The sequence below is a fragment of the Argiope bruennichi genome, chromosome 10 (assembly GCF_947563725.1).
Source record: "Argiope bruennichi chromosome 10, qqArgBrue1.1, whole genome shotgun sequence".
NCBI classification, from domain to species: domain Eukaryota; kingdom Metazoa; phylum Arthropoda; class Arachnida; order Araneae; family Araneidae; genus Argiope; species Argiope bruennichi.
The window spans coordinates 53,708,259-53,729,436 of record NC_079160.1 but is presented as its reverse complement, the minus strand read 5'-3'; the positions used below and the strand labels follow the sequence as shown (position 1 = coordinate 53,729,436).

The 21,178-nt window shown below is 32.5% G+C and overlaps 1 protein-coding gene across 1 annotated transcript; it reads right to left on the bottom strand.

Annotated features, from left to right (window-relative positions):
- LOC129987537 (speckle-type POZ protein-like) lies at positions 1 to 666 on the bottom strand. The gene has a single exon (XM_056095505.1). It carries the CDS (start codon positions 664 to 666, stop codon positions 1 to 3), a length of 666 nt encoding a protein of 221 aa, XP_055951480.1.
- Positions 667 to 21,178: the final 20,512 nt, after the last annotated feature.

The window sequence follows — 21,178 nt, the reverse complement described above, 5'->3', positions numbered from 1 at the left end:
TTAATTTTTCTTCAAGCAAAAGAAACTGCAAAGTTCTGCAGCTAATGGCTCGCTTGCTTTAAATTTTTTCCATCCATCCGACTGAAACACTGCGTCTGAGTTCAAATGAATAAAGTCCATCGCCTCCCTTTCCAAATCTTCATCGTTATGACGATGAGCTAGTAGCAAAATTTTGCACACATTGTCAGCAGTGACGTTATTCTTAATTTTACATGCACATAAAGCTTTTAAATCTATCACTTCGTACTTATCTGCTCCGTAGTATAAATCAAACAATTCTTCAATGTTGTTGCTTTTATCATTATCAAAGAAATATGCGGAATACAGAAACTTAATGAGGTTTTTGAGAGTAGAGGCAGAGATATCCGTAATTGTAATTGAATTCTGCACTCGTTCCTTCATTTGACTGTCGAACATTCTTTTAAAATACGGTGACCTTGAACACAAAACCGACCAATGAGCAGATATTCGTTCGTTGTCAACATGCAGGGAGACATCAGAATTGATAGGGTTTTCAAGCATCGCTTTGAAATCTTCTCTCAGCTTCATTCCTGCATCTACACCATATGTAATTCTTTTTGTTACAATTTCTTTGATACTTGCACAAATATCAATTATTAACGTGTCATGTATTAAAGTATTTACATCAATTTTGGCAGTTCCCATCAAATCCACGTTATTGTCTTTTTCGAGTGAGAAAATCTTGTCATCTCTTTCTTCGTGGAGTTTTCTGTTGTTGCAATCCAACAGAACTAGCGTTCGCTCTATTTTGATGTCAATATCCGATTTATTGCGAATGTATATATATAACCAGTGGTATTTATTTATTTTTATTTTTTTGAATAATATACAGCAGTTGCATTCGGAAGTGAGATAGAAATCTGGACCAGTCACGATTACATCCTCTGATAGTTTTGAAACATTCTTAACTGTCGATCTTATTTCATGTATTTTCGTTGACGTTCGAATGTTGCATTTCATCATATCTCTTTCCATATTTTTGTCTGCTCTTCAACGTTGATCAGATGCGACTATTTCAAAATATTTTAACAGAACTCGTAATTCCTGAACAGTTGTGCCTGATTGTTATCTTATACCTTAGCAACAGATAGCATCTTTCCAAAGCGATCGATAAAAGTGGGATTTTGATAAATTTTTAATAAAGATAAATTTAACAAGATAAATTTTTTTTTAATCGGTTAAACACTATTCGCATTATTCATCGGCTCCTATTTTAAGAAATGTTGCTGGTTTTAAATTAATATTTTTATTCTGTTTCATTTAAAAAAATATTTATAGATGTAATTTTAAAGATGATCGTATTTAAATACTAAAATGTCGATACTATGTTTCCTCCCCCCCCCCGAAAAGTCCGGGTATAAGGCAAACATCTAAAAAAATATTGTTACGAAATTTCCGGGGTTCGTTTCGGTAGTTGGAGTTATATGGTGTGGAGAACGCTCAATCAGCAGGTGGCAGTAGAAAATAAAACAACAACGTTTATTTACACGAAGACACACAGGACAGCACAAAGACGACAACTATATACAGCACAGAAGACGATTATCTTCAGCGGAAACGTGCAGCATACAACAAAACTCTACTGCAGACAGTAGCGCACAGTTTAGTTCAGCACTAGTTTGACTCTGTCGCTGCTCCGCTAATCCCTGGAAGACCAGTTCTTCACCGTCAATTACGGCTACGACTACTCCCCGGCAGCTGCAGCTCCTTTTATAGGTCTCAGGAGGCGGGGCTAGAAACCTCTCAACCAATCAGGAACGTTCGAGGCGTATCTCGGTTCCTAATAGATGGATCGGGAAAATTCTCGGTGTTTTGGGTATAATATATTTTGGCGCCAAAGTCGCCAAGCACTGGGATCTCTTATGGAATCAACTGGGAAGCCGCATCACGGATTCGTAATAATATGAAATGCTGATATAAATAGTTTAAATCGATTTTAATTTTACTAATATTCATATTATTTTTTTAATTAGTTGCCTTTGTCGGTCATCTATATATTTAAAAGAATTGACACAACTAAAAAATAATGTTCCCAGCTAAACACACTGTGCCGATTTCTCAAATTTTTACTTTCTCGTATACGAAGTACAGAGAAATTATTGTGATTGTTCAAATCTAGTTTTTGAACTCTAGATTTTGATGAATTCAAATCTCTCCGAGTTCGAAATTCTCTATTTTGGCATTATGTCTGTCATTGGCAAAGATAACTTGAAAACGCTTTGAGCAAGGCTCAAAATTTCGTAACCAAATTAGAAATAAATATTAAGTTTAATGCAAAAAGGAAGAAATGATGAATCAGGCCTGAAGACTTTCTCAAGGGTCACCCTCAGGCAGGATTCAAGCTAGGGATCCCCAGAAATTCCAATCGGAACAGCTTTCTCAAGTGCTTTAGCCAATATTTTCCTACATTATTATGAGAAAAAAAATAATTAAACACAATTTAATAAATTGTTGGAGATATATTGATGACTTACTTTTGTTAAACTTGGATAATATTAATATGGTTACTAATTGTTATCCAAAAGAATTCGTTCTAACCGAAATAAACGAAAATCAACTTAAAGCTAGATTTAAAAATCGAAATTTCTAATGGAAAAACATTGGTTGGTATTTACGGTAAAAGGGATAAATTTAACTCTAAAAGAATTAAACTTAGTAATTACCATTCTAATTTAAACTTTAAAATTTTCAAAAATTTAACTTTCTCACAATTTAACAGGATTAAAAAAATTTGTAATAACAAAATTTCTTATATTGAAGCAACAAATAATCTCATTAAAAACCTAACTACTAATGATTTTCTCAAAATTTTTTGCAATATTAATGTTTTAATAAGAGAGGGTTTATCTTTTTCCTAACTCATTCTATATTTTTTTTCACAACTAAATATAGGCTTTCTAGTTCATTTTAACTAACTCAATAGATAGCGCTGAGGTCCTGCAATTATTACTTAGGATAACGAGGCTCTTTTACCAGACGTGTGCAGCTTTGGACACGGATGAATTGAATGCAGTTTGGCGTGGTGCGTTTGCACTCATAGCTTTGCTTTTTTAAAGGGTTTTTCTTGCAACTGGTATGTGCTTTGTTTCATATTTTAATGATATTTTTTGGTTTTATGATTGAGTGGTCTTTTGTAGTTTGCGCTTTTTCTATTGTGGTTTTGCTTGGATTTGGAAACAATAATTTGCTTGATATTGTATAATTTGTCTTTTATTTTTGTGATACTGACTTTATCTTTAAAGCCTCAATTTCTGGGGATTTTTGCGTCACTGAGGGTCAATATTTTTGGACGAAAGTAGGATTCCTCACAGAAAAAAAAAATCCCTAGCTTGAATCCCTGCCTGAGGGTGACCCTTGAGAAAATCTTCAGGCCGGATTCTTCTTTTCTTTTTGATTCTTTTGCATTAAATATTTATTTCTAATTTGGTTAAGTTCATCTATATTTTAGTGGTAGCAGCATTAGCGCTTTCAAAATACCATGCATCTTTTATTGGTTTGGTTCAGAAAAAAATTATTTTTAATTGAATTTCATAATGATTACATTTTTGATTGATTTCATAAAATTTGGTAAATTGTCTTTGCACCAAATTCGTTGATTTCTGTGAAATTTTGCGCGAAATCCATTCAGAGAAAGTCTAGCTATCCTAGTAAAAATGAAGATTATGACTAAGAGTTAGATAAATAAAATTTGTTACTTCACAAGTTTAGCATCTGAAAATAGATTCTTAAGCCAAATCTATCAAAGGGCTGACTGTCTGTCAGTCAGCATTTTTGCATGCCTGTAAACACAATAAATCAAAGCATTGGCATGAATAAATGAAATATGTTTTGTGATTACAATAGTTGTTCTTTGCCCTATTTGGGTTTAAATCGACCAGAAAAAAACTTCTCAATGCAAGTTTGATGTTCAAGTACCTCTTGCTAAATGCCAAGGATTAATCGCCAAGGAGCGCATGATAAATTCAGTAAAAATGCTTAACTCACTTCGAAGATCAATATTTCGTAACTATATTGACCAATGTGTGACATTATCCGAAGTCCACAATTTCGGATTTTGGTGGGTGGAAGATAATGTCTTTATTGGAGAGCACGTGATATTTATTTCATATGAAAGTAATGCCGCTAATGACCATTTGAATTTAATACCGGGTGGGCAAAAAGTCCGTAAAAACTTTAAAAACTCATAAACCCCGTAGAATTAAGCAAAATAAAAAACTTTTTGTAGATTTAGCATCAATAAGGCACGGGATTATTTTAGGTAAGAAAAAAAAATAATTCAGAAAGCAGCTGATAGGTGGCGTTTCGTATATAAGAGAAAGAATAGACACGCAAATAACAATATATTAACAATACATATATATATATCCAATCATTTATTATTGCAATATGTGTTCAACATGTCCACCACCACATATGATCACCAATTGCAGGCGTGTCACAAATCCAGCAACGGCAGAGTGTAGCATGTCCAGCTGTATACATGACATCTCTCGGCGGATTGAATCTGTCATTTCCAACAGATTGGATGGACAGGATCGATGCACCCGGGATTTTAAATTTCTCAATAGCCAAAAGTCTGCTAGTTTCATATCTGGTGACCGAGAAGGCCATGAAAACTTGCTACGTCTACTAATGATTCTTTCTTCCTCGAATGTCTGTTTCAGGAATTCCTTGACTGGAATAGCAATGTGACTTGTTGCTCCATCTTGCATAAACTTAACAGCAGAAAGCGCATCTTTTGCACGCAAACTTGGGACAACCTTTTCTCACAGAAGAGTTAAATAACGCTGAGCATTTACTGTCACTATTTTCTACCCATTTACCGGACATTGAGTTACAAAGAAGAAGGATCATATGAGGAAGGAATCTGAATTCACACTACACTGTGACTTTGGGGGAATGCAGGGGTTTCTCAGCGTACACTCGTTGATTTGACGTCACCCAGATGCGACAGTTATGTGTACTAACGTCGCCGTGGAGCTAAAAATGAGCTTCATCTGTCCACAAGATGTTAAAGACCCAAGAAGGATCTTGTTCAATTTTGGGGAGAGCCCAGCACGCAAATGCTTCTCTCTCTACAGTATCTGATGCTAAAAGTTCAAGGCAAGACTGTCATTTGTATGGATATTGATTAAGAACTCCATGAAGAATGTTGCGGATTGAGGATGGTGGTAATCCCAAGAGTCTGCCAGCTTCTCGTGCGCTGCTGGTTCCTGTCGCGGTTTCAGAAGCTAATGTTTCCATTTCGGCTGCAACACTCTCCGAACGTGTCTGCATTAAATTTGGTCATCCGGATCTTACACGATCTTCCAGTTTCCTCAAATCGCTGAACAAGCTTTATGAGCTCTGCCACTGTTAAATGTCCTTTCCCATTCTTTACACTTTTCTGGTCGGAATTTACGCAGTGCAACAATCGCCGATTCCTGGTTCAAGTAAAACAGCTTCACTAACAAAGCTTTTGTCTTTTCCATGTAGCATCCTTGTTTACTTACATAGCATGCAACGGAGAAGGGATTCTGAATCAAGAGCATAAGTATTTTTAATCGTATGTCTCATTTGCATGTTTCCAACTAAATCGTTCATACCAGCGCCACCATCGGCTGTTTTTTAAATGATTTTTTTTTTTTCGAAAAAATTCCGTTGACTTATCGATGCTAAATCTGCAAACTGTTTTTTATTTTGCTTAATTTTACGGGTTTTATGAATTTTTAAAGTTTTTACGGACTTTTTGCCCACCTGGTACTAAGTGAGTGGTACCTTTCTCTCAACCAGGATATTTTAAAAGTATTACTTCATTCTACAGTCTTTGTTGGGGGTGGGGTATAAAACGTTAACAGTATTCGCCAGTCACTGTCACTATATAAAATATCTGATGCAACCGATTATTTCGTATGAATGCTTATAACCCTAGATAAATAGAATTTTTTTTAAATACTTCCTTGCCTAATATGGTGTAGAAAAAACCGTTGGTATTCAAAATTGCCTGTAGTCTGAATGGATAACCCAAGTCCTTGCCAAAGAAATCGTATCATTCTTGAAAAATTTTGGCAAATTTAGATTACGATGATAGTGGTAGATAACGATCACTCACTTTCTTGTCCAATGTAGACTTCAAAGGTTATATAATATTTAGTGATTTTGGTGGCCATGGGAAATGTGATAAATCTTTCACGGAGTCAGAAAACCGGTCTTGGATGATATGAGCTGCGTGAACAGGAACTTTGTTGTCTTGAAAGACAGCATCACCATTGATGAATAAATTTTGTATCATAAGATAGGCTTGATCGGCCGCAATGCTCACATAATCCTTGACAGTATCGTGCCATTGCAGAGAAATTTTGAGACCCACAAAAATCCATTGTACAGCCTGCCAAGCCATCAAAAAACATTCTCCATGTTTCACCAACAAACAGTCTGTATTAATTAGTTAGACATAAATACTTTTCATAGTGTTATTTGTATTAATTATAAAGGAGAATTTGTATGTTTTGTCATTTTACAAGACACAAACAATGTTAGACCTAAAGTAACACAATTTGGCATACATTGGAGGACGAAAATGTGCATCTCTTGGCGATTTTTTAAAATTTAAACACTTTCTGTTTCAATTAAAGTTACATGGCTATCAAAATTTAAAGTTTAAAGATAATTTGCGAAAAAAGTCATTAAAACTAAGTTATCTACAAAAGATTCAATTGAAATTATATGTAACCAGTAATTTTGGCGAATCAACAAATAATCACCAAAAGCGGCTTATTAGATAACAAAAATTGAACATGACAACATTGTCAAAATTATCTATTTTTATTATCTTTGCTTGCCATGACAAAAATTTCAAGAATAGGCTTAAAGAGCCAGATTTTTCCTTAAAATTATTCTTATCATGCACATTTTCATTTAAATTTTTCCTGAATAAAAAAAGCCGGCTTTCTTTTTCTCCCGATAGCTAAATTCTAGCGGCGTTATAATAAATTATTAAATCAAGTTTTAAAAGCTGCATCTTTCCACACATTAAATTTGTGTCCTTTGATACATATTTTTGAAATTTCTTGAGTTTGTTTAGACAAAAATTCCTTATTGCTTCTTTGTCATAATTCTAAATCATTATCTGGAAACAAATTATATATATATATATATATATATATATAGAGAGAGAGAGAGAGAGAGCGCAAGATCCAGAATACATATTTGTGTTTCAGAATTTCCTCTTCCGCTTTCCTTTTGTAAAGCAGACGATAAAAACTCAGCTGTTATGACGTCACTGTTTATCAGTTATACTTCATTAGCTAAGCAGGTGATAAAAATTTGTGATTGATTTTTCGAATATGTCGTTCAACGCACTGTCAATCAACTAAAACAGCACGCTATAATTAAAAAAAACAAAAAAAAACTACATATTTTATCCATGCAATATAAACTATTTTTTTATTAGTGCAATATAACACTAAAGGCTGCTTTTAAGAAATTTCACTATCATTTTAGTATTCTTTTTATTTGTGGCGCCTGGGACATAATGATTTTTTTTTTCGCCTCCAGTCCTTTCATCAGGTTATAAATGGACAGGATTCCCAGGAAAAAGCATATATTTTGTTCCTTTATAAAAATTTGTTTTAAAAAGTTACGAACAAATTTTATTTTTTTCCGTGGCATCCGAACCATTTTACATTCTTTTTCCTCCTTAATCCCATTGCTGTTTTTGCCCAATGCAGATAACATTGGTTGAACTTTTTTTTAAAAGCTGAGATTTTGAGCAGTTTAAATAATCGAATAATACGTAGTAATAATTGCGACACTTTCATTGCAATAATTTTTATTTGGGAAATCATATCTAGAAAAAATTTTCCTTCTTGAATTTTTGTAACAGAATATAACACAAATGTAATATTAGTCAATGTATTCCAAAAGTGGGGATTATACGGTGGTCGGTTTTCATTTTCCTGGTGAATGTATAATGATATCGGGCTTGTTACCTTCATGTAATGAGAGGACATTCTTCCTACGAAAGAGTTTGTACAGTAGCCAGTATATTGAACTCAATAATAGAAACGCTAGTGTGCTATGGCGATGATGATCCTTCAGTTTGTCCAGAATGCTAAGGCAGGGAGAGGATATATTTTTATGGTTATTGAATATATCGTGATATTTTAGATAATTTTATTACAATAGACATAAATTATAATAAAAGTACTATAAATGTAATGCCCTTTTATTTTCCCTCCTTTCCTTCTGAGAGAAATTTTCAAAGAAATGTACAAAGTTTCGAATGTATTTTCTTAGTTTTGATTTCTGTAGTTTGATTTTCCAATTATATCACTGACAATTGAGACTTTTGAAAATATGAACTGAACAGAATTAAAGCAGGACATCGACAAAATGACGTACTGATAAGATTTTAGTAGAGCATTTCTAATTTCGTTTAAAAATATTTAATTTGGCTTATAAACTTAAAATGTAAAGGAGGCTTTTATTAAATAATTTAGATATCAAGACAAAACAATAAATTTTGTCTCATTCAAAGCATATTCAAAGAGGTTATATTTTTCTATACAAAATAGTTTTAAATACTCTATTTTGAAAATGTTTATTAAAATATCACACAAATCTATTAATTAAAAAACTGATTTGCATAACATTCTAACAGTCCATATTGTGTATAGAAAGATGCTCTATCATATCTCCTGTATATTGTTCGACATTCCGAATGTCGTGCAATATCGTGAAGGTACCGTTAGCAATTTTTGATAAACATTTGGTGCTTCTACTGATAGGGTATTAAAATCTATAAAAGGATCATCTATACTAATGAGGGATCATCTATACTCATATAAAGCTCAATGTGTGTGTGCGTGTATGTGTGTGTTGGCGCTCTACAGGTCAGATTGTTCGATCTACAGCTACCAAATTTGTCTCATGCATACCTTGGAGGTTGGGAATGTGCAATTGGGGGTCCCTTTTTTTGAATTTTTAATTAGAATTTTAATTATTAATTAAAAACTAACTTTCCCGCCAAAAATTTTTTTCGTTTCCCCACCGCCAAATGAGTAAGACTTCAGTTTTTTTCCCCACGCTAACGAGGATAGGCTTAACATATTTTCGGCCGATTATTTCAAACGATTCTGTTTATTTTCTCAGTTTTTGATGCATTTAAAATTAAACATTGTTAATTAATCGATCTTTCAGATTCATTCTGAAGTACTTTTGAATTAAAATAAAGCAGAATAAAGGAAATTAAAATTTCTAATCTGCATAGCGTTACCCCAACTGGAGTAGAAAATTCACGAATTTGCGTTACCATAACAGGCTTTGAAAATTCACGCATTTCCGCATTGTGTTCTGATTGTTGACAACTCTATTTTCAGCGGATACGGACTTGGTTTTGAAGACTTAACATGTTTCTGACCGATTATTTCAATCGATTCTGTTTATTTTCTTAGAGTCTCATGCATTTAAAACTAAACATTGTTAATTAATCGATCTGTTTATGATGAATCTGAGAAAATTTTGATGAAAACTTTTTGAGATATTACATAAATTAAGAAAGATATTCTTTGGTGCCCAAAAGGTTTAAATACTCAGCGAGTCTGTTTTCAGTACTCATATTAAAAAAAATGTTTCGTTTCAGTAAAAAATGTTTTTATATTAATTGCAATTTAACCATTACCTCTTTAATTTAAAGTATAAATTCTATGGGAGTTAACAGAAAATTAGATAGATACACATTACGTTATGGCTGAAGGCCTTTATAATATTATGAATGAATTATATGACAATCAAAATTTGAAGCTTTAAAATATTTTGATGAAAAGGCTATTAAAATAGGAGTTACATAAAATATTTAATTATTAAAATTTTAACGAGCATTAAGATCAGCGAACCAGCTGGTCCCCAAAGGTGGCTAGTAATATGTAAAAGAAGCACAAAATAAATTGACCAAAAATCATCTATATTTTAAAAAAAACTTTCAGAAAGAAATTACTTCATTCAATCATTTAAATATAAAAAATAATACATAAACAATAAAATTATGATACATAAAACTGCTAGTATACGATTTTTTAAAAATAAGTTCAGATTTATAAATTTTAACAAAAATAATTTTAATGCTTAATTTGAACATATTTGATAATATATATATTACATGTTACAAAGTATATATATCAACTTTTACTAAAATAATATCTTATTAAGATGCATAAAAATCTATTTACTTCGCGATGAACCTTGAAATATGTCATATTATTGGCTGTTTGCATATAAAATACACTGATTAAGTTAGAATTGATTTTTAATATAGGAATTATGTAAATATTAAGTTTAACAAACTCGATGGACAATTTTTTTTCAAACAAAAGAAATATTTTTTTTTTTAAAAAAAATTGCTTCTAGAGGCTCATCTCCAACAAATTCATGTTAACATACCATCTGAAGGTAGGTAAATGAAATCCATCATTTCATTTTGAAGGCTTGATTGTTAAAGCAATGAGCAAGCTACAAGATATAATGCACTTAGCGAGCCACTCAATTTTGTGTGCGTCTGAAATTGCAAAAATGTGTAAAAAATACAACATAGGAAGATTTTAAATGTCAAGTGGCTTAAGAAAGCAGAAGACGTCCTAATTTTTCTGTAAGCAGAAATTAAAGACTTCTGCTACTAATGGTTCATTAGCTTCAAAATTTTTCCAACCTTCCGTCTGAAATACATCATCTGAGTGCAACTTAATAAGTTCCATTGCTTGGGTTTTCAAGGCTTTATCATTGAGGCGATGGGCAAGCTGCAAGATTTTGCACACGTTATCAGTCGTGGCATTATTTATAATTCTGCTTCCGCATAAGGTTCTCAAATCCATCACTTCGTATTTATTTGCAGCTTGGTACAGATCAAATAGTTCCTGCAGGTCATCTTTCTGATTGAAATTCGCTGTGTACAAAAACTCAACAAGTGCTTTCATCGTGCATAGAGGGAAATCGGTAATGGTAATTGAAGTTTGTACTCGTTTCAACATTCCACTGTCGAACATTCTCTTAAAATATGGAGATCTGGAACACAGAATGGACCAGTGAGCAGGAATGCGTTTGCTGCCAACCTGCAAAGTTACGTCCGAATTGATAGGATTTACTAGCATCGTCTTGAAATCCTCCTTGAGCTTTTTTCCGGGATCCGCATCACATACGAAGAGATTTAGTCCTTTTCTAACAATTTCCTTGATATGTATCCAAATATCAATTATTAATAGGTCGGAGGGTAAAGAATCAAAACTTCTTCTGTCGTTCAGTCGTCCAAGTATGTCCACAGCCTTGTCTTTTTCGAGTAGGAAAATCTTTCCGTCTCTTTCTTCATGGAGTTTTCTGTGATGGCAATCAGAAAGAATTATCGTTCGCCGTATTTTGATTTCGGCATCCGATTTATTGCAAATGCACACAAACAATTCTTTCGAAGTCTTTTGGAAGAGTATATTGGCCGTGCAATTCGATGCGAGATGAAAACCCGGACTGATTAATAAAGCATTTAATGGAACTTTGGAAATATGACGAATTTCGGTTATTATTTGACGACTATTCTTAATTATTTGAATACCGAATTCTCCAATGTCACTTCCTATTTCTGCATCTTTTTTCGCCATATTTTGGGATTTATTTCCTGACACTTATCGGAGGGTTTTTTATTTCAAGCTTTACGTCAGAATAGAAAGGTGCTATTCATGAATGATTCCTTTCATTGTTATCTTAAGAGCTGAAATATTTGCGCCACCCCAAGCCGAGTGATAAATGCTTAGTTTAAGCAAGATAACAAAATTTATCAGTTTAACCTTTTGACATCAATCACTTGAAAAACTTTCGAATTCTATGTAATATCCATGTGATTGTTTTTTTTTAAAACTTCAGATGCATTTTTATGCCCAGTTTTGAGAAATATTCATCAAAAGAAGAAAAAATTATTAAAATTTATGAATATTACAATGATATTATTTTATGATCACGTTTGTTCTATAATTTTTACTGAAATCCGATGAATATATGTGGCTAGCTGCATGAAATTGTATGTCACTGCATAACAATATAATGCTATGCATTTTTTTTTTGTGCTAAGATAATACGTGCAGTGACTTTTAACATGATAATATTTTACTATCTGCCAATTACAAGATGCGAAAGACATTAAAAAGAAAGATGAAGATAAAAGAAAGAAACTATATTTTAAGTATATAGCAACACAACAGTACTATAAAAAAGAATTATAAAAAGTTGTAATGAGACAAATACTCTATCTGTAAATTGTGTGACATAAGAATCCTTATTCAGAATGCAATTATATCAGACGAAAACAAGATCTTATCACACCATTATATAGAATTACAGAAAAATCTCCACAAAGTCCTCCATGATGACAGAACCAATAGACTTAATAACAAGGAACAACGTTTATGTAACATGGATACACAAACAAAAAGCAGCCGAGGCGTACTCAAGCATAGCGCTTACAATATACAGCAGCAAATCGGTAGTAAAAAAAATCACAACAGCTCAAAGCGGCCAGACAAAATACAGAAGGAAAATATACTTCACTCAACTATTCACGTTTCTCCTTACGTCTGCTATTCTCCTTTGTCTCCTCATTTTAGCAGTTCTCGACTGCCGACTTACTATTGACTTGACTACACGACTGGCTACTCAGGATATGATTCGATGTCGCCTCAGTATTTGACATCAAAACTTGGCACACAGCTCAATTCTCAATACACTAATCGTTTGAGCTCCACTCAATTGGTTCAACACTTACACTTCGTTCAACTGAACTGATTCAACACTGACTGATTTCAGCTAGGTCACCCAGTTTTTTTGGCTTCCGAAGCAGAATACAGAAAGTTCTTGAAGGATCGGAATAATTTGCCTCCTATTGTATACTATCGCCAAAATTCCCAGATATTCCAGAATCTTCCAGTATGTGGCCAAGTTCAGAGATTATTGATCCGTCATCCATTCAACATCCATCACAGCTGTTCGTACAACTGTCTCTCTTACTTTGGAACTAACTGCGCTGGGAAGCAACATTACAGATCCGTAGCAATAACTATTATATATATATATATATATATATATATATATATATATATATATATATATATATATATATATATATATATATATATATATATATATATATATATATATTTGATATTTTAACTCTAATTTCAATTTAATTAATTTCCAAGATTTTATCTTAATTTGGCCCATAATAACTTCATTCTAAAATATTTTCTTAAGTCGTGATCCAATTCCACTTTCCACTTAATTAATTCAAGAGAATCTTTGTGAAATTGCTGAATCAGCTAAACGCCGACACATTCTCACGCTCCGCTTGAAGGGACAGGAAAATGTCCACTAAGCACATTCTTTTTAAAAGATGACTGCGTTTCCCTTACTTGTGATTGACATGCGTCAGAAATCCCCATCAGAATCTTAATAATATATTAGGACTGTAAAGAAATATTTTCCCGATCAAAATCTCAGGTTATATAAGACGAGGGATAATTTATTTCTGTCTTCTTCCCCACTTCTGCTTTTGTGCAGCGCTGTGGCGGATGTGCCATGTCCACGCCTTCGTGTAAATAATCTTGCGTGCTTCTCCTATATGAAATAAAACGACGTCACGAAATCGAAAATCTTTTCACTGTCTTCGAAACTGCATTCTGCTTCACATAAAAAATGCTTACATATATATATATTCAAAATTACTGGCAAACCTAAAAAACAGTTTAATATGTGTTGCAGTGTTAGTGGTCAACATATGTGTTTTAATGGCGAAGTTTGCTTTCCAATCGCAAGGCCAGATTAACGCACAATAAATTTATATGTAATATTTAAACATAACAAAATGAAAGCTTTCAAGCTATACCTCAGAGGAGAACATATGCGCTTACCGGTTCAGAGCGAAAGAAGAGAGAAAGAGTGTGTGAAAATAAATTGTGAGTTCAAAATTCCCATATATGATGACAGCATATCTTGATTATGTCACATTCAGCCAAGGCGCAGCTTTGGCGCTGTTCACAACTTCTGATTTACATTTGAATCTGGATAGATATTCATTACAATTTCTTATCTCAAACTATGGGAACTGATTCAGGCAATATATATATATATATATATATATATATATATATATGTGTCACAAACCTGTAATGCTGATTCCCAGCACGGTTAGTTCAATCACTGGAAAACCCGTTTTACGATCAGCCCTGTTGGGTGCTGATCGGGTGCCACGTCAGTGATCTCAGAGCTTGGCGACAAACTTTTCGACGAATTTGGCAACTTTGACGACAAAATAAATATTACTGGAAACTTCCAGAATTTTAGCGATTAATCCAATCAGAACTAAGAAACGCCAGATTGCTCCAGAATATTCTCCGCCCACCTCCTGGGAACTATAAAAGGCCGGCAATCTCAAGCTGCAATCAGTCGTAAACGTATCGAGTCGTCTAGAGCATAACGAAGCAATGTTGGAATAGTCCAGCGAAGAACCAGCGTTGAGTGGAGTTGAAGCGATTGCTGAATTGAGCTGTGTGCCGAGTCCTGATGTCTATTGTGGAAGCAGCATCGAGTCGTGTGTAGAGTAGCTAGTCGTGTGTCGGCAGTTGGATATAACTAAAGCGAGGAGACAGTGATGAATTGCACTGAAATGACGTAGAGTGAAGCTATGAAGATTGCCCCTTCTGCTGAAATCTGAAATCCGCTTTGTGTGCTGTTGTTGTTATTACTACTTGTGGGCTACTGCTTGTTGTAATGTGCTGTCCGTCTCGGCTATACATTTGTCGTCTCTGTGTATTCGTCTTTTCGTATTTAATAAAAATTGTCGTTCTTTATTGAGGTCTGCTGATTGTTTTCACACCATACACCCACTACAAGCGAACTTGGAGACTTTACGGACTCAGTGGAATTGAAGTTCCGTAACAATATATATTAAAGCTCGCGACTGCTAGATACACCATCAATGGTATCTTTATTTCAAAGGACAAAATTCCCCAACATGTTTAAAATTTGCAAAGATCAAATTTGAAAATTTCCTGGAAAAACTAAACAGCTAATACAAAGAACAGCTTATTTCATTTAGATGATTTCTGTTCTAATATTTTGAAGCCCAAAGAATTTCCTGATTTTTGAGAAGTTGTAAAAATAATTCTTGTGTAATCACATGGCAATGCGACAATGGAAAAGGGATTTAGAATCAATAAGGACATGTTTGCTGAAACCTGAATGGTTAATTAGTCTTTAATTAGTCTAAGAATTGTGTATGATGCCATAAATTTTTATGGAGGAAATTATTAAGTATTCCAATATCAAGAGATTTGCTACAGTAGACAAAATTATTCCAAGCGAGATATAAAATTTCAGAAAAGAGAAAAAGTTTAAAAGGAGGGGAAAGAATAAAAAGAGCCCCCTATTTTTTTTTTCAAATTAAATTGTTGCGAAAGAAAAAAAAATGAAACAGCAATTCATGAAAATTAACTGAAAAACCTGTAAAAGTTGCAGAAATTGATTGCTACCTCATTTGCAGGAGTTGAACATGACTTTATACAATTCTGTATATTTAAGGAATATGAAAATTAATATTAATAACACATCCACTGTCCCATCATCACTTTCCACTGTCCCATTAACACATCACTTTCCCATTATCATTTTCATGAATACAGCAGACGCCATGTAAGTGCAGCTCTCTTAAATCATTTTACTAACTTAAATTATATAAATCAGGTAACTTAATTAGTTTTTTTCATAAGTGACTAAATCAAACAATATATGTCAATTATCAAAAATTACTAAAAATTAAAACTGACTGCATTTTGAAATCAAATATTGAATGCAAGATGTTGTAAATTATAAATCATCAAAACATTTTCTGTGCTATTTTGCATATGCATTTACTTCTTAGTAGCTGATTTCATTAGCCCAATAACAATTAAATAATCTGAAAGGAGGGGGGGGGATGTAAAACGTAGAAACATTAACTCAGCTTTTCTGATTTATAAAAAAAACATCCTAATCACACTTATATATATGTAGCATGACAGAATAAAGAAAATGTTTAATATATCCTTTAAATTGTCTTAAAGTGAATATTTAGATTCATTAAATTTTGATAATTCATCCAAGTTACACTAACAATTTTAGTATTGAATTCTGAAAAAATAACATTATAATTCTCATTATTTTAACATATTAAAGCTTTACGTTTGAATTCATACGCGTAAAACTTAGTGTATCCTTTATGTGTTATTTTAAATAATTCTTCAAGAAGGCTAGACTAAGTAATATCTGATTTATATAAATTTTATATTCATATTAATAGAGTATTTTTTGAGCCTCTCATCATTTCGATAAAAGATTTAATAATTTATTTTATATATATATATGTGTGTAAGGATATTTTCAAATCTAATTTAAACTTAATTCATATTCCTAATTTTTTAGCTTAATTTAGCCCCTATTAACTTCATTCTAAAATGTTCTCTTATTTCCTGATACAATTCCACCTTTTTATTTAATTAATGCAACAGAAGCTTTGTTCACACGCTCCGAGTGAAGGTATAAAAAATTGCTGACCTAAGCAAATTCTTCTTAAAAAATTATGTTGTGTGTGTGTGTGTGAGTGAGAGAGAGTACTATATCACTTTTATATTTACCATCTTTAATGCCTTTTCTTTGTTTACATTTCTTATCCTCAGATTGCGCATTTTGCTGTCACAAGACAATGCATATTACAAAGACCTTCCCTTAACAACTGACCAATTTAGTTTTGCATCTTAAAACAGTTTTACTTGAAATTTTGCCGGCGTCCTGGCATAGGGGTAGCGTGTCTTCCCCGTAACCTGGGCGTCCTGGGTTCGAGTACCGGCTCGGGCATGGTTGTTCTAACTGTGAGATGTGTGAATGTGCCCCCCTATAAAGAGGGGTTGTGCAAGCGAATGTGATGCGCGAGTAGCTAAGACGTACTCTTGGCCCTAGCTGACGCTACTAAAACAAGAGAAGCTCCCTTGGCTTAAAATCACTAACTTCGTCAACGAGCTTGTCCATGGCAAGTGCCATTATAAACAACAACAACTTAAAATTTTAATATACTAAATTTTATTATTTTACCAATTTTGTGAAAATATTTGCTTTTATTTGTTACTATTTTTTATATCTATAACATGATCAAAATAATTAAAGTAGTGAAACCCATTTAAATTTAAAAAAACATGAAAGGTGTTTATCACATATTTCCAGAAAAAAATATTGAAATAAAGAATGGAATTAACTTCCTTCTCAAAATTCCTATTTTAACTACATGAATGTGCTTTTAAGTCAAATTTTTTTTGTTATAATGAAAATGTTTTGCTTTACGTTTCTCTACATTTGTATTTACTAAAAATATTTTTTTCTTTGCAAAATTTTAACATAGTAAGTTATTTCGCTATTAAAAGATGCATAGTAAGATATGGGAAACTGTAGGTATTCATACTGGATGAAATTGAAAAAAAAAACAACATTTATTTGCAGTTTTGCATTTGAGTCAAAATTTTATTTAACAACAAAAATTGCATTTTTAACATTCGCTTATTAGACTGTATTTTATAGTTAACATATGTTCTTATGTATGTAATGTAAAAAATATAAACTAAAAAAAAATCAAAATGTAAAGTAACAAACAATTACTTATATGCATGAAAAGTAACAACCAAATGCATTTAGTTAAATCAGAAATAAATCATGAATTATTATGGAAATTTTATTTACGTGTTATCATCAAATTTGGTAGATATATAAAGTATGTTGTAGGCATTCGGAAAACATTTCAGTTCTTGCAGTCATACAGAAACGGATCGATTTTTCCGATGTCCAAAAGGGCATGATCATTGGCTTTCGGGCCAAGGGTGGAAGCATTTTCGAAATGGATAATTTTGTAAACTGTTCGCGGGCCGCCGTGGTAAAAGTATACAGTGCATGGCAAAATGGCCCTGTCCAAAATCAGTGACGTGGCAAAAGAGGTGCACCACGGGCCATAAATGGCAGAGGTGAACGGCTATGGAGATGCATTCCAGCGAATAGACGTGCAATCGTTGTGCAACTGACCGCCCAGATGAACCAAGGGGCTACCAATAGTGTCTCCTCAACGACGGTTCAGCGAACATTGCTGCATATGGGCCTCCACAGCAAACGCCTAGTTAATGCACCTATGCTAATTACTGTTCATTGGTGACGAAGGCTGGAATTTGCATGCCAGTACCGCAACTGGACTTCTACTGAGTGGATGTTCAGTCAGTGCATGACAATTCAATTAATGACGAAGCAGGAGTTGAAACTTTCATATGTTTTATTTTCACACACCTATATTGACACGGACATTTCTAAACTACTACAAAAGCAGATCACAAAGACAGGAGAGAGAGAGAGAGAGAGAGAATAAATGCCGCCCCGTCGGCGTCTCGAATACATCTGGTTAGGGGAACATATTTTTCCCTTTTCTCCACCGGAGGGATTGAAAACTCTAACATCCAGCCCCCGGATGAAGGCCTTCTTAAAATTGCATACTGTAGTTACAATAAAACAATAAATTCACAATAATACAAATTATACAATTAGTATAAATATAAATACAATTCTGATTATTAAATTCCATTATATATATATTAGAAACTAAAACAAATAACAACAACATTAATACACTTGATTTCCAGAGGGTAAAATAGCTATATCACGAACATTTCGTTTTAGGATATTACCATTTGGTAATTTAATATTGACTACTCTAATTTGGTTGTCACTACCGTGGTAAACGTAAATAATAATTCTTCTTAACAACCACTTTGTTCCAGGTAAATTTTCATTTTTTATCAGAACAAGAGTTCCGAGTTTTACATCATTCTTTTTGAATTTAAATTTGTAACGTTGTTGTATACTGCAAAGATAATCGCGTTTCCATATTTTCCAAATATTTTGAGAAAATTTTGTAATTTTTTGCCATTTTGATAATCGATTTTCATTTAAGTTAATTAATAATGGTTCGGCACTTCCATTAATTGGTCTGCCAATCAAAAAATGACCAGGTGACAAAGTTTCAAAATCGTCGAATTCTGGAGAGAACGGAGTAAGGGGTCTAGAAATTAAAACGCCTACAATTTCATCTAAAATTGTTAGAAATTCTTCCAGAGTTAGTTTTTTATTTCCTAGTACGCGTTTTAAATGGAATTTAAAGGATTTTACTCCGGCTTCCGAAATACCTCCAAAATTCGGTGATTTAGGTGGAATGAACTTCCATTCAATAGATTCTGAAATTAAAAATTCACTTAAACATTGATCAGGAGAGTTGACAAGATTATACAGCTTTTTAAGTTCTTTGTTTGCACCGACAAATGTTTTGGAATTGTCAGTAAGAATTTTCGCTCATTTACCTCTCCTTGCAAAGAAACGCTTTAAACTTGCAATAAAACAGTCAGATGTTTGGTCAGTAACGAAATCAAGATGCAAGGCTTTAGTACATAAGCACACATAAATTACAACATAAATTTCGTTCCATGTACCTTTTCTCTGATTTTTGAATTTTAAGAAGAATGGGCCAGCAATGTCAATACCAGTAATATTGAATACATGATAGGAGTTACACGATCAGCTGATAAATCACCCATTAATTAGGATGTTAAGAATGGTAGAAGAGGCAAAGTTTCAATTTATTTAGATGAGATATCACTTATCGAATTCTATTTCTTCAGTAAAATTTTTATCTCTTTATTTTATCTATATACAGATAATTTTGGAAGAATGTAATTACAAATTTGCAATTTATGTGGAAACTACTAAGTTGCAACATTTTCTTATGAATTAGATAATAATGATTTCATTCGAATATTCATGCACTGATATCAACTTTTTTTTTCTGAGGATCTGAGAAACAGAAAATAGATCATTAGTTGCATTTTGGAGGTGTGATGGATAAAAATCCAAATTGTGTGATAATAGTAAATATTCATATTAGATAATAGAAAAATATTTTCCCTCTATTTATATTCCATCTCTTTTTTTTAAGATCTGCAAGTGTAATTAACTTTTAAATGCCTTTCTTTTTAATTATATTGAATTTCTCAAAGTCATGTATAGTTTATGCATAAATAGAAAATATTCAGAAAAAATTGTGTCACTATTTAATATCAAATTGAAGATTTATACAACATTTTGATAGTCTTTAAATATTCTCAAACTGTTTTACAATATGCAGAATCAGGTTATATGCAACATGCGAAACAAATTAAAAAACATTTTTTTTTGAAAGACATTAAATACTTTAAGAAGTCTCAAAAAGCAATTTGAATAGAACATTAACTTGATATTAAGAAAAATATGTGAATCACAGAATATAAGCAGAAATTCAAGTATATGATTATTTTTTTTCATAACCAACATGATACTCTATCAAAATGACAAAAAAAAACAGTTGATATATTAATTCTGATCATTAATTTCGGTTCAATTTGCGAAATATCCATAATTGTTCAATGCGATCTCAAAGTTTAAAGTTATCAAAGTTATATTAAAACTATACGTGCCTTTGGAAAGTGATAATTATAACGGTTCATAATTTATTATTAAATTTCAGTGTAGTTTCAGTGTTCTCGCTGCATGTATCTCAGAATCGTGCTATTTCAATAATAATCTTCAACCATAGTTTTTGAAACAACTTTCCAAGACAGAAAGTTGTTTTCTTCGACGTTTGTTTAAAAAAATTAAAACAAATGATGAATTATAGTAAAAATTAAGATTTGAAGCTAAATCATGACAAGGTACATTAATAATAACGCAGTTTCATGTTGATTAAAAAATGAAATCCATATATAATCAAATTTTTTAATGATTAAATTAACTTTTCTTACTTTAATGTTTGTTCCTGTGATCTTAGAAAGATATGTCTTTTCAAAATTTAACACAAAAATGTTGTTGTTGGCATGTCTTGACTGAATGCTTTTAATTTATTCGATTTCATTTTTTAATTTGAGAGAGTCACTGATACTTAATCTTAATACTCATTTATATCAGGTGGATACATTTTTTTAGTGTTAACTCCCTTCTTCCCGTTTTGGCGATTAATGGTTTCACTATCTGAACAGTATCAATTTAGATTGACACAAGT

Excerpts from the sequence above, each read along its gene's own strand:
- LOC129987537 (XM_056095505.1), bottom strand. The coding sequence starts at position 666 with ATGGGAACTGCCAAAATTGATGTAAATACTTTAATACATGACACGTTA.